Genomic DNA, 12,542 nt, shown 5'->3' on the forward strand with positions numbered 1-12,542 from the left:
GACAACAACCCCCCCTACCCCCTTCCCCTTCCCGCAACGAACGATACCTAATCATCAGTGTGCACGTGACTTAAGGGGGAGGGGCAGGCTTGGGGGAAGTGGAGGAGGAGGAGGAGGAAAAAATAGTCGTTGGGGTAAGTGAGGGTGGGGGGTAGAGGAAGGAACTAGAGAGAGAGAGAGAGAGAAACACGTCCGAGGGTAAAAATCTTCTATGTGGTATCTGCCTTGATCCCATTGCGCGTTCCCGGTTCCGTCCCAGTACCGCCCATTTCATTACATCAATCGCATTTGCGTGAGATAGAGGGGAGAAACAGGGAGAAAAAAAAAGAGAGAGAAGCAAAAGTTTGAAATAAAAAAAAAGATGTGTGTAACCAAAAAAAATTGGGGGTGATTAGGTGGGGAAAAAAAAAGAGTTGCGAGCTAATTTGTGCCTTTAACAGAAATAAAAAAAAGCAACAAAAAAGAAGCTCCTCAAACGCTACTACATCACGTAGTCAAGAAAAAAGGACAAAAAAACTAGATAGAAAAAAAAACCTGGTCGGAAAAAAAAAGAATCGCTGCATAAATGGGTATATTCCTCTTTCTCCTCCCCTCCCTTCTGACCCCAACAGAGAGTCATATCCCGCTTCATCGAATGAATAGAAAATAAAAAATCAGACGTGATTGCGCTGTGGTGTACGTAAGGAAGAAAAAAGGGGGTGTAAAGTCGCAGGGTCGGGGTTTGCTCCGTTGTGGGGACGTGTAGCTCGCTGCGATATTGTCGGGGCGAGGTTCGGAGTCACCTTGTTTGCGGTGATGTATGTGGTTTTTGTCGGTTTTGCTGTTTCTAGAGGTGGGCTGTGTGCAGGTGCCGGGCCAGCCGGTCTGGCAAGTCTGACGAGAAAAAGTCTTGTACAAGCATACTGGCATGATATCCTAGGGTTAACCCCAGTTGAGTTCATCACCCCATGTCCCGCCCATATCGCGTTGGGATTGGGATGCCATGGTATGTTGCGAAATGTTGCTTGGACGGCGCCTCATAATCAGCCGCGAGAAACGGTTTTGGTGTTCATCCTTGGGTGGTGGTGGGGGTGGCTGGTCCATCTGGACACCTCGGTGGCTCGAGTTGTTGGAGATGTTGATCAAGCGTGGAACATAACGGCGCGATGATGGCGGCGTACTAGGCGATTGCTGCTGTTGCTGTTGCTGCTGCAGAAAGTTTGGCGGGAGGCTTTGCCGTGGATAGTGTGCAAAGTTGGAGTACTGCGAAGTTGGCACAGAAACAATCTCCTTGGGCTGCTGAAAGTCCATGTATGCGCCTGATTGCTGGTACGTGAGAAGGTCGGGCGTCGACGAAAAGCCGGGATTCGGCCAGCCTTGTGGTTGTGCCTGGAAACTCTGGGCCATGGGCTGGGAAAAGTCGGTTGGCATCGACGTCATGCTAGTGTCGAATGCATTGAAACCATCCATGCCAGTCGCGGTGCTCATACTGTTGTGAGACATGTCGGTACTAACAGGCCACTGTGATTGCTGCATTTCTTGATGTTGCATCGGCTGCGCGGGCTCTACTGGGTCAATGTCCATCATCATATGCTCTTGGCCAAGTCCATGTGAACTCTCGAGCTTGGTGCCGGTTCCAAAGTCGGAGCCCAAATCTGAAGCCTCCAGCTTGAATTCAACCATTTCGCCCTGGCTGTTGTCGTTGGGCTCCGAGATGTCTGGAGTGCCTTCGTTGGATGATTCGTTGTCTTTGGCGTCAATCTCGGCCAAATCGAAGGTGTCCTGCACCAACTTCTCCACGTCGAATACGCGGGTATCCCATTTGGTTTCGAGCTTGTATCGCAAGCGGTTGCACTTCTTGGACTCCCATGACAATGAGGGCCAATTCTGTTCGTCTCCATAGCGATCCGTCATCATCTGGTTCCATGCGTTGGACACCTCTGGCTGCTTGAGCAGACCCAGGACCACATTCGTAAAGTTCCATTTGGAGGATCCCTTCTCTTCGAAATGCAGCGCAATGTGCTCGCATCGCTCTTCCCAGGTGGTGAGAAGAGCAGCGCAGAAGCCACATCCCCAAGCGTCCTTGTCGTGCATAACGATTTCATACTTTTTGACGCATGGCGACGCTTTTCTGCTCGTTGGCTGGCCACTCTCTCTCGGTTGCTTGCAATGCTCACAGCCCTGTTGAACGTTAGCCTGGGTAGTTTGGTGCGCTCGCCTACTCGACATACATGCAACTTGGTGTGGTGCTCGCGGAAACGCTTTCCGGCGTGGAAGATTTGCTCGCAATCCGGGCAGCGCCATGTGAGTCTCTGCTCGTGAAACTCCTCTTCGTGGGACTTCCAGTAGGGCTTGGACTTGAGCGCCTTGTCGCAGAAGGTGCAGGCAAAGTTCTTGGGGGCGGGGGTCGAGGTGGTGGAGATGGTCGAAAGGCGAGAGGAGGCGGTCGACAGGCGCGAAGAGGCGCCGCTATAGTGGGTAAAAGACGAGTCGGTGGATGCGATGGATAGGCGTGGATCCGAGAGCATGCTGGGGACTCTGCTAGAGGGTACGCTCAGATACGAAGACGCACGGCTTCCAACGGTCGACATGGACGATCTGTCGGAACGGCCTGCAAGACGCGTGAGTAGAGTAAAGCAAGGCGGCGGCGGCGGCGGCGGCAGCAGCAGCAGCAGCAGCAGCAGCAACAGCATGGATGCAAGCAAGTCGACTCACCTCCATTGCGCGCAACCGACAGGAGCTGCAATATCTGCTGGTCATCGAGGTGCTTGAGGGCATTAATGTGATCAAAGAGCTGGGGGGCGAATTGGCTGTGGCCCGAGTGACGGGGCGACGAAGCCCTGCGCTGCCCGGCCCGCGCCTGTCCTGCCTGTCCTGCCTGTCCGTCTGGCTGGCTGGCTGGCTGGCTGGCTGGCTGTCCTGGCGCGCCCCGGCCGGGCTCGCAAAGGACGGCGGCGGCAGCAGCAGCAGCAGCAGCATGGCGGCGGGCCATGTGCGCACACGCTGAGACGCGCCTCGGGCCAATGCCCGAGTATGCACTTCTCTTACAGCACAATGGATCGGTGGCGGTGGGGTGAGGTGCGGCCGGGTCATGCCTGGTGCAAGCGACGGCTCCAGACGCTCTCTACGCCTTGTCGAGCGCAGGCAGGGTTGTCGGGGACAGGACCGCTCAGATGGCGAGCAGATGGGCGTTTCACGTTGCGTGCTAAGTTACCCCTGAGCATGCTGCCCTAGGCTCGCAGCGCTGGGGTCCCTGCAGCGCCGCCACGACGATCTCCCTTTAGGACCATCGGGCGCTTGACGCGTCGCCCTCGACGGCTGCCACGACCTGTACCGCGACGCCGAGCTGGTCAGCTTCAACAGCTGGTGCCGGTGCCTGTGCCTGCGCCTGTGCCTGTGCCGCCGCGCGCGACGACGACGACGACGACTGCAGGCCATTTGCCGCGCCGCAGAGGGCCCATGGGCCGCGCGCGGGCGGCTCTCATGGCAAAGGTGTGCCTGCATGTGCCAAGGCAGTCTCCCTAGTGTCTTCTTGAAACCCGTGAAACAGGCCACGGATCTTGCTCTTCTAAACAAGAGCCATCCGTCTCCGCCCGGGAAATTGGACGATCAATGTCTTCCTGACGGCCTAGCATCCAAGCTTATACCCGTTGGTATATTGTCAAAAGCTTCTCGAACGCTTCCATTTCGCGCGCACTCGCCTGCCTCGCCTCGCCTCCCTTTCCACACTATCACCACTGCTCTTCCCGCCCACCACACGGCCCGTGAACCCCAAATCTCCGGCATGATACTGGCTTCTGCGCGCAAACTTGGATAACATGGAGGCCGACGACGCTCAACTCTACCAGTTCACCTCCCCCCAACAGAGCAGTTCCTTCAAGCGACCGCGCCGCAGCCTGCAGAGCTCCACGCCCTTGAGCAGCGTCACCGAGAGCGTCACAGGGCAGTGCAGCGCCGTGTACGAGGTTCGGATGATAGTCAGGAGAGGCTGGCCGGCGGCCGACTGGCGGTGCTGAACGAATACGGCGACTCGCAGGGCTGCTCTGCCGCAGCAGCACCGAGTGAGAGAGAGAGAGAGAGAGGGAGAGAGGGCGAGGGTGGCCGTCGGCCGCGATGGGGAGCGGTTCTGGCCGCTGCGGCAGCACATCGCGTTCAGCGTCAGCGCCAGCGCCGGCGCCGGTGCCAGTGCCAGCGCCAGCGCCAGTGCGAGCGTCAGCGTCAGCGTCCGGATCGGCACTTGTTCGCCGCGGGTCACGTGCCGGCATCGCATCGCACCGCGTCGCGTCGCATCGCATCGCATCGTCCGTCTGCTGCCCGTCTGCTCCTCGCTCGCTCGCTGGCTGGCTGGCTGCCTGCCCGTCGTGGTGGTGGTGGTGGTGGTGGGCTGGCGGCTGGCGGCTGGCGGCTGGCGGCTGGCTGCTGGCTGCTGTGCGCGCGTCTGTCGTCATGTGGGAGATAAGGCCAGGACTTGTGCAGATCCCGCACAAGGTCGAATCATTGCGCATGCCCGCCGCGAGCCCTCTCTCAACTCCCCACCCTTCCTTGCACGATCGGCCTGGCTAGCAACCGTCTTTCTGGGGTACTGCCCCCCCCCCAAAAAGGGCGCTGCGCTGCTATTTTTGGCCAGCGACACGGGTCCCGTCGCAACAGCTAAGACGTCTGTAAAACAACCACGGCGGGTCTGCTTGGACCAGCCTTCTGCATGAGTCGAAACGCGCCTGCAGCCAACAAGACCGACGGCCCCTCGTCCACCGCGTGTGTAGACGTGAGCCGACCATGCGGAAGTTCTGCGGCGCAGCATTGTATATGCGCGGCGCAACGCTCCCGCGCCGGGCTCCAAGTGTCAGACGTTATGCGCACGCCTTGCTCCCACCCACCACGTCCCCCGGCGCGCCGCCGTCGTAGCCCTCGTGCATGCCCATGTGGCCCGCCGCGTACGGCGCACAGTGCCCGAGCCTGCCAAAGAACCCTCTTGTTTCATGGAACATCCACGCTCGCATCGGCACTTGGGGGATCGATCTCAGGCGCCGACAGTCGGCTGGTCCAGAGATTGCATCATGCATTCATGCTGTTGCTGTTGCTGCTGCTGGCCTGCATGGCCGAGCGCCCCAGGCAGCCCGCCTGCATTCCTTCCTGGCGACAGAATCAGGCGCGGTGCTGAGCCGCCTTGCCGTGTCCAATTGCCAGCCTGCTGCATCATCCATTGCCTGCTGCTGCCCATGGCCAGCCACAGCTCCCTCAGCGATTCAAATCTTGGGTAAATGGCTAAAACAAAGCCGTCAGGATCGAGCAGGGTGAGCCAAGCATCCCATCTCCGTCGACAAAGCCTGCCACCACACCCACCTCTGCTATGCTGGTGCCAAACATGCCACCATCGGCATCCGTGTGTCATGCCTAGTCATAGTCGTGAGCCAGCCGAGCCTCGTATGGCGCAGAAACGGCAGGAACATCGGGCAGAAAAAGCCATGCTGCCATAAACTTGCTGCACCTGCGCCAAAGCGAGGCAAAAAGAAAAAGGAACAAGCATAAAACGGCCCGGCTAAGACACGCAAAGGCAATATGCCATGCCATGCTTGCAATAATGCCCGTCGTGGACATGATTTGTGCAAGCGACAGCCCCGCCAGCACAAAATGGTGTTGAGTGGTTGCCTGCCGCCCGCCCAAACAGGCCTAGCCCCACTTACCACCCACATGCGGACAGGCGCGAGTCGCGACACGCGACGCGCGACGCGACCATGGCAATCACGCGTCTTGTCCAAGCTTTCTCCATCCACGCCCACTTCCCCCGCCGTGTGTATACGCAATTCAACATACCAGGCACTGGGCAATTCTCATTCGTCTGTTGTTGTTGTTGTTGTACATTTCGTGATTCCCACCACAAGCAAAACCACACATTGGCTGTACACCCTGATTGTGCGCTTTGCCGACACCGGCTTTTGCAATCCTCTTCGCGGTCAAGCACGCCTTCCAGAACACAGCCCGCCAACTGCAACCCCGCATTGAATCACACCGGCTTGGGTCCATCTTACCTACCCGTCAGCATAGATTCAAGGCAACAACCCTCAGCAGCCATGTCATGCTCACCACCACGCGCACCGGACGCGTCCGCGAAGCCCCGACCAAAACTTCTCGCAGCATTACGGAAACCCGCACCAGAATCTTCGGAGAGCGAGCCCGAGTCTGATGACGGAAGCTCAGCATCCGAAAACGAGTCATCCACTCTCACCACTATACCAAAACCCCTCACGACGACACGGCCACAGCTCGACATAACACAACCCAACGACCATGACGAGAGCGATGGAGAAGATGCATACGAACTCATGAAGAAACGACTGGCTGCAGCCAAGACCTCAAAAGCAGCCGAGCCAGCACCACAACAAGCATCAGACCACACATCTGTCGTTGCTACCATTGAAAGTAGCGAGGATGAAGACGCAATGCCTGTTCGAACCAAAGTCCGCAAATCAGTCGCGCAGAGGAGCAGGACTACAAGCCCACCATCACCAGGTCTATTTGTCACGCCAGACCCTTCACCAAGCAAGAACAAGTCCCGACCACCATTGGATGCCGGCTCCGATTCAGAAGCATCGCAGCCCACACAAAACACTGATTTGCAAGAGCGAGTACGGCGCATCCGGGAGGAGCGATTGGCGAAACAGCAGGAGCAAGAAACACAACAAACAAAGCCCAACAAGGCCGCGCGGCGGCAAGCAGATGCCGGCTCTGGTAGCGACACAGATGGCGAGAGCGGCAGGCGGCTTACCCAACAGGCCAAGCCGACTCGAAGAGCGGGCAAGAAAGCCATCGAGGCCATGGCCCGCGACCAGCAGCGTATCAGTCGCAATATGCAGCTCACGCACCAAGCAAAGACGAAGAAACGCTTCACTACACAGGATCTGTTTAAGAAGTTCAACTTCCAAGCACCAAATGCTGATGCCCAAGTTCTGCCAACCCCCGAACCCAGTTCAGCGTTGGCTTCTTCTGATGCAGAAGTGAACCAAGTGCAAAACACTCCACCGACAAGCCCACAACAACAAAACGGTGCTTCCGAACAACAAGCTATTCCAAATATTCAGCAACCACCTGTGCCAGCATCAGACACGCAGAACGACATTCTCTCCCCAGAGCCCGTCAAGTCCGACAAGGGCAAAGGAAGAGCGCCCGAGTTCCAACACCTACCAGAGCACCCTTGGATGAAACAGTCAGGAACAGTGACCGTACAAAATGCCTCAGTACAGACAAGCAAGGCTCCAAATCATGACATGGTGGAACTCTCTGATTCGGATGATGGCCTTTCGGCGGAAAAGCCAAAGAGCAGATTTCCAGTCTTCGACCGACTCCCGACGAAGAAGCAGCACGAAGCAGCTTCACTCGTGCGTCTGCGTGCCCTTGCCCAGTTGACAAAATCTCCTCCAAAAGTCAAGAAAGGCCAGAAGTCTGTCACTCGTGGCGAGATGGAGATGCTGCTGGCGCAAAAGGCTCGTGAGCAGACTGCAAAAGCCCGAGAAGAGAGGATTGCTGAGCTCATCCGACGAGGTCATAACCCTGAGACCGAGGAGGAGAGGGAAAAGCGCCAAGTCGAGATTGATGACATGGTGGCACTGCTTGAGAAACAGAGACAAGAGGACCTTGAGCTTGCTAAAATGGAAAGAAAGGAGGCCAAGAAGAATGGTGAAACGATAGATAACCTGCCATCCAGTGATGAGGAAGATGACGACTACATTGGAAGTGGAGAAGAGGACGCAGGTGAGGACGATGACGAGAACGAAGAGGAAGAAGTAGAGGTCGAGCTCTCTGGTTCAGAGGATGAAGAGGTTGAGCATTCTGATGATAACGAAGGCAACCGAGCCGAAAATACCGACGGCCTCGTTGACGATATGACTGACGAGGACAAGCCAGAGATGAAGCAAGCAGCACATGACCAAGATGCAAATATGGAAGACGACGATGGCAGTGTTCCTGTTCGAAGGCAGACTGTCATCAGAGCCCGCAATAGAGTCGTTGACGACGATGAGAGCGACACTGAAACAGTCAAGAATGCCACACCGACCCAGCCAACCACTCAGAACGATGCCATGGCAGCTTTCGGCTTCGGTAAGGCCAACACCGATGTAGGCCTTACCCAAATGTTCGCTGGCACCATGGCGGACCTTGAATCCGAGTCTCAGCCGCCTGCTGCTGCTCTTGACCCCGAGCAAAATTCTCTCGACTTTTTACGGAACCTACCCGAAACCCAACCTGGCGCAAATTTTAGCCAGGCATCAGACTTCATCGTTCCCAATAGCCAATCTTTGATGTCACCACAAAAGGGATCACAGACTGGCCACGAATCCCAGCTCAACTTGGATATCAGCCAGGTGGTCAAGACTTCGCCCGACCTTGCACAGACACAAGTCGAAGATTTTGAACCAACCCAGGACGCTGGGTTTTCCTTTTCTCGCTCACCAGTGGGTCTTGCGCCGCCACCATCTACAGTGGACACTGTCATGATGACTGTTGCTGAATCTCCAATCAAACAAAGGAAGGGCAAGCTTCAGCGTGGACGACGAGAGGCGACTGTCGAGCTTTCAGATGCTGATGAAGACTTGGTCAATAATGAAGAGGAAGAGAGCGAAGACGATATTCAGCGTCCGCCCAAGCCAAGCAAAGATGCCTTCAGAAGAATGCAGGAGGCAGCCAAGAAAGCGAGAGCCGCCGAAGAGTTCGACAAGAAGAACAGCTTGGCAAGGGAGGCTGTCATGGAGCAGGCTGAGGAGTCTGAGGATGAGTACGCTGGACTTGGAGGAGCCAGTGATGATGAAGAGGGAGAGGAGGATGAAGAGCTCAAGGCCATGATTGATCACAACGATGTCAAGGTCGACGAACGCCAAATCGCTGCTTTCTATGCGTAAGTGCAGCCTTGTTCATGGTTCCTCGGTCGCAAAACTGACACGACGCAGTGACAAAACGAAGAAAGACGACGAGAAGCAGATTGCCGACCTTTACAAGAAGATGCAAAGCAAGGGTGGTCTCCGCAAGCATGCTGGCGGCTATGATGGCTTCGACATGTCAGACTCTGAAGACGAGGCTGAGATGCGCCAGCGCAGGAAGCGAGCGGAATTCCAAAAGCAGACGAATGCGTTGCTGCAAGACCAGAAGGTCAAGGCTCTGGCTGACGACGCAAAGAAGAAGGCGTTCTTCAACACACTGGCCGACTTTGCCGACGAGGGCGAATACGACTACCTCAACATGCCTGAGAATGAAACGGAAGTAGACTCTTCGCAGTCTCCATCCCAACCACAAACCCCGGACGACGACATTGCCATTCCAGACTCACAAAGCCTCGCTACCTCAACAAACATTCCGCTGAAACGTAAATCAGAGAGCTCACAAAAAGAGAACCGCCCGCCTCCACACATGCGCCGCACAGCCGCCTCCGACACATTGAGCCGCAAGCCCCTCACAGCCGACGATGTCAAGCACTCCATCTCGGAGCTCATCGAAGACCCACGCATTGTAATTCCCAATTCTCAGCTCTCAGACGCAGAGGAAGACGACGATGAGTCCATGCCTACAACCAAGCAATCTTCACACCGAAAACCAATCATCGACCGCCTGACACTAAGCCGGCAATCGACCGTCGACGACTCCACCGTAAGCGCAGATTCCAATCTAGCATTCCACAGCTCGAAGCGCGTAGCTTCGGCTCCAGGCTTCCGCGTCCCCTCGCTCATCCGCCAGGCTACTAGCAATCTCTCTGTGAGCAGCGAGCGATCCTCCGGTAGCGGTGCACCTGCGTCTGCGTCCAAGGAGTCCGGCGTCAGGAGAGGCGGTACCGGACGCAGCAATATCCATGCGCAAGCCAGAGAAGCGGAGCGCAGACAACTGCTGGACAAGAAGGAAAGTAAGCGGAAAGAGGCGCTCAAGAAGAAGGTTGAGGGCGGTAGGAACAAGGGCATGAGGAGTGTGTTGAGTGATCTTGGAGGTGGATTTGAATAGTATTTTTTTTTAAAAAAAAAATTCTTTACTACTGGAAGGAGGCGGGCTGCTCTTCTTCTTCTTCTTCTTCTTTAGTTCTTAATTGAAGCCAGCGTTTGTTTATTTGTTTGTTTGTGCGCGTTACATACAAAAGCAAATGCATACTTGGGTGTACATTAACATTACATATCATGAGTTTTCGCAATAGACTTGTGTTTTTAATTTGATTTTTCTATCACCCATTAAAGGACAAAAACAGCATGTCGTTTACCTGATTGGCGTTCTGGCTTCGTGTTGGCTGGGTGGGGGATGGTGGAGGGAAGAAGGTAGAGGAAACAGGAGGAAAGGGAAGAAGGTGAAAGGAGAAAAGGGGGGAGGAAATAATGTGACTCGAGGGTGGCCAGATCGTGAATCTAGGAGCCATAACAATAATAATTATTATATCACGCATATCACGCATATACCTAAAGATTTCCCATTTTCCGCATTTTTTTTCTTTTTTTCTTTACAGCTTTTCTGTTGGGAATTCATATTGCCGGTGTAGAAAACAGGGATGGCGAGGAGTGGTTTGGAGGGTGGTGTGTTTATTTGCGTGTGTGCGTGCGTGTGTGCATGTATGGCTGGACTAACTAATTGATTAATTGATTGATTGACTATGTGACTTGGGAAAAAATTGGGGGGTTTGGAATGGCTTGGTGGTAGGAGAGAATTTCTTGCGATTTGTTAGCTGTTGTTTATTCTCTTCTTCTTCTTCTTCTTCTTCTTCTTCTTCTTCTTCTTCTTCTTCTTCTTCTTCTGAGAGAGAGAGAGAGAGAGAGAGAGAAACCAATCCTATCCAAGTCAGGCTAGGTTTTAGGATACATACAGTTGGATAGTGTGATAGGAAGCAGATATTTCGTTGCAGTTTATTAATTTACGTTCCTATCCACTTAGTGGGCCCAGGGAAAGAAAACAGGGCTTGGAAATATGCTGGCGGTATTGCTGAAGGTTTAGTGTTGACTGTTTTTTTCTTTTAACTTTGCCGTGTGGTGATGGTGAACAGGATGCATGTCGCGTTGGGAGATCGACTGCGTTGGTGCGTTGGAATTACTCAAAATAAATACCTGAATAAGATGGCTTTGTAAAGGCGGTAAGTATAGCTACTGGGATGATATTTATTGTTATCAAGTGGTTGAAATCTCTTATAGAATTCAATTGAGTTAGTATTCTTCTAGTTATACAAGTATGGCGGCGGTATTACGGAGGTGTTGGAGATGCTCTTCATTTTTGTGAGGTGTTTGCCTATTACCCTGTGATGTAAAGAAGCACAAATTTTAAATATCTTAGCCTTCTTGCTAATGTGTGAAGTCTCGGTTTTCTTTTGTCCACCGAGTACCCCTGTTTTCAGCCGCAGATGCAGCTTTAGGCAGACGGCATTCGAGACTCAGCCACCAACCCCCGCAGCTGAGCATGTCTTACTGCAGTGCAAAACATAAAAGTAATCTTGTAATTTCAAGGCCACCATCTCCTCATTCTTTCTGTACTCTGTGAATGCCGAAACCCCTCGTTTTTCATACTTTGAAACCCATCAAAGGCATCCCCTAGCAAACCCGTGCTCACCTATTACTCATTCACACTCACCACACTCACTACAATCATGGAACCGGCTGGCTTGGCTGTAGGCATCCTTGGTCTTGCTGGTGTCTTCAGCAACGCTGTAGACTGTTTCGAGTACGTTCAACTGGGCCGCAACTTCAGTACGAATTTCCAAACCAGCTTGCTCAAGCTGGATAATGCGAGGCTACGACTTTCGCGATGGGGCGAAGCCTTAGGTGTGAACGGCAATTATGGCGCTATTCAAACACTACAACAAACAACATTCCCGGAGGAAGATGTAAAAAGGGCGGATGAATTACTAGGACAAATACTCCATTTGTTTGATGAAGCCCAGAAAGCATCTGAGCAGTATAAGAGAAAGAACAAATCCGACGGCTCTTCCCTCGCCGTGCTCGATGTACAGGCAGAAATGGACAGCGCAGGCCAATCCTTGCACGAGAAGATGCGCAGTCTCTGCATCAAGCGACAAAAAAAGACATCGCTGAAACAAAAAGCCAAATGGGTTTTGTACGAAGAGAAATACCTCAACAGGCTCGTGGAGGATATCGTCAGCCTTGTCGACGATCTGACAGAGTTATTCCCAACGGTTCAGCAGGAACAACAAAAGCTATGCGAGGCCGAAGTGAGCGAGCTGGCGAAGTCCGAGGGCAGCAATGAGTCTCTAGAGTTGTTACTGGAAATTGTCCAGTCCCAGGACAAGGACTTGAAGGCTGCCTTGGCTGCCGCTATGAAGCCTGATGTAAGTTTGTCGAGAAGACAGATGAAGGGAGTGTTAGTGACTGACCCTTTAACAGCAGAGTAATCCGGGTGCTACTTTCAGGAACGATAACTGCAACATTGGAAACCAGGCTCAAAATGTGGCGATTCATGGTGGTCAGAATTTCCATTTTCTCAGTTAGCGTCACTTGGTTAGAAGTATGTAGAACAGCTAGAACCGAATAGAGCCGTTACATCGATAGTAGAAGACTCAGCTTGTATTTAGTAACAGTGTTTTGGTTTTATAACTT

The 12,542-nt window shown here is 53.8% G+C and overlaps 4 protein-coding genes across 4 annotated transcripts; 2 read left to right on the forward strand and 2 right to left on the reverse strand.

Annotated features, from left to right (window-relative positions):
- Positions 1-654: 654 nt before the first annotated feature.
- On the reverse strand, positions 655-2,958 carry SETTUDRAFT_170687 (uncharacterized protein; the record flags this gene model as incomplete). Its single annotated transcript, XM_008022755.1, has 4 exons — positions 655-2,160; positions 2,211-2,590; positions 2,695-2,819; positions 2,930-2,958. 4 exons carry the CDS (start codon positions 2,956-2,958, stop codon positions 922-924), a joined length of 1,773 nt encoding a protein of 590 aa, XP_008020946.1. The 3' UTR covers positions 655-921.
- A 322-nt stretch (positions 2,959-3,280) lies between these two features.
- Positions 3,281-4,427, reverse strand: SETTUDRAFT_178298 (uncharacterized protein; the record flags this gene model as incomplete). The annotated part of the gene is made up of 1 exon (XM_008022756.1): positions 3,281-4,427. One exon carries the CDS (start codon positions 4,425-4,427, stop codon positions 3,711-3,713), a length of 717 nt encoding a protein of 238 aa, XP_008020947.1. The 3' UTR covers positions 3,281-3,710.
- A 1,623-nt stretch (positions 4,428-6,050) lies between these two features.
- On the forward strand, positions 6,051-9,960 carry SETTUDRAFT_170688 (uncharacterized protein; the record flags this gene model as incomplete). The annotated part of the gene is made up of 2 exons (XM_008022757.1): positions 6,051-8,869; positions 8,922-9,960. The coding sequence occupies 2 exons, from the start codon at positions 6,051-6,053 to the stop codon at positions 9,958-9,960; spliced, it is 3,858 nt and encodes a 1,285-aa protein (XP_008020948.1).
- Positions 9,961-11,475: 1,515 nt separating this feature from the next.
- SETTUDRAFT_162498 (uncharacterized protein) lies at positions 11,476-12,503 on the forward strand. Its single transcript, XM_008022758.1, has 2 exons — positions 11,476-12,274; positions 12,330-12,503. Exons 1-2 carry the CDS (start codon positions 11,576-11,578, stop codon positions 12,432-12,434), a joined length of 804 nt encoding a protein of 267 aa, XP_008020949.1. The 5' UTR covers positions 11,476-11,575; the 3' UTR covers positions 12,435-12,503.
- Positions 12,504-12,542: the final 39 nt, after the last annotated feature.

Source organism: Exserohilum turcica (assembly GCF_000359705.1).
Source record: "Exserohilum turcica Et28A unplaced genomic scaffold SETTUscaffold_1, whole genome shotgun sequence".
Lineage (NCBI taxonomy): Eukaryota > Fungi > Ascomycota > Dothideomycetes > Pleosporales > Pleosporaceae > Exserohilum > Exserohilum turcicum.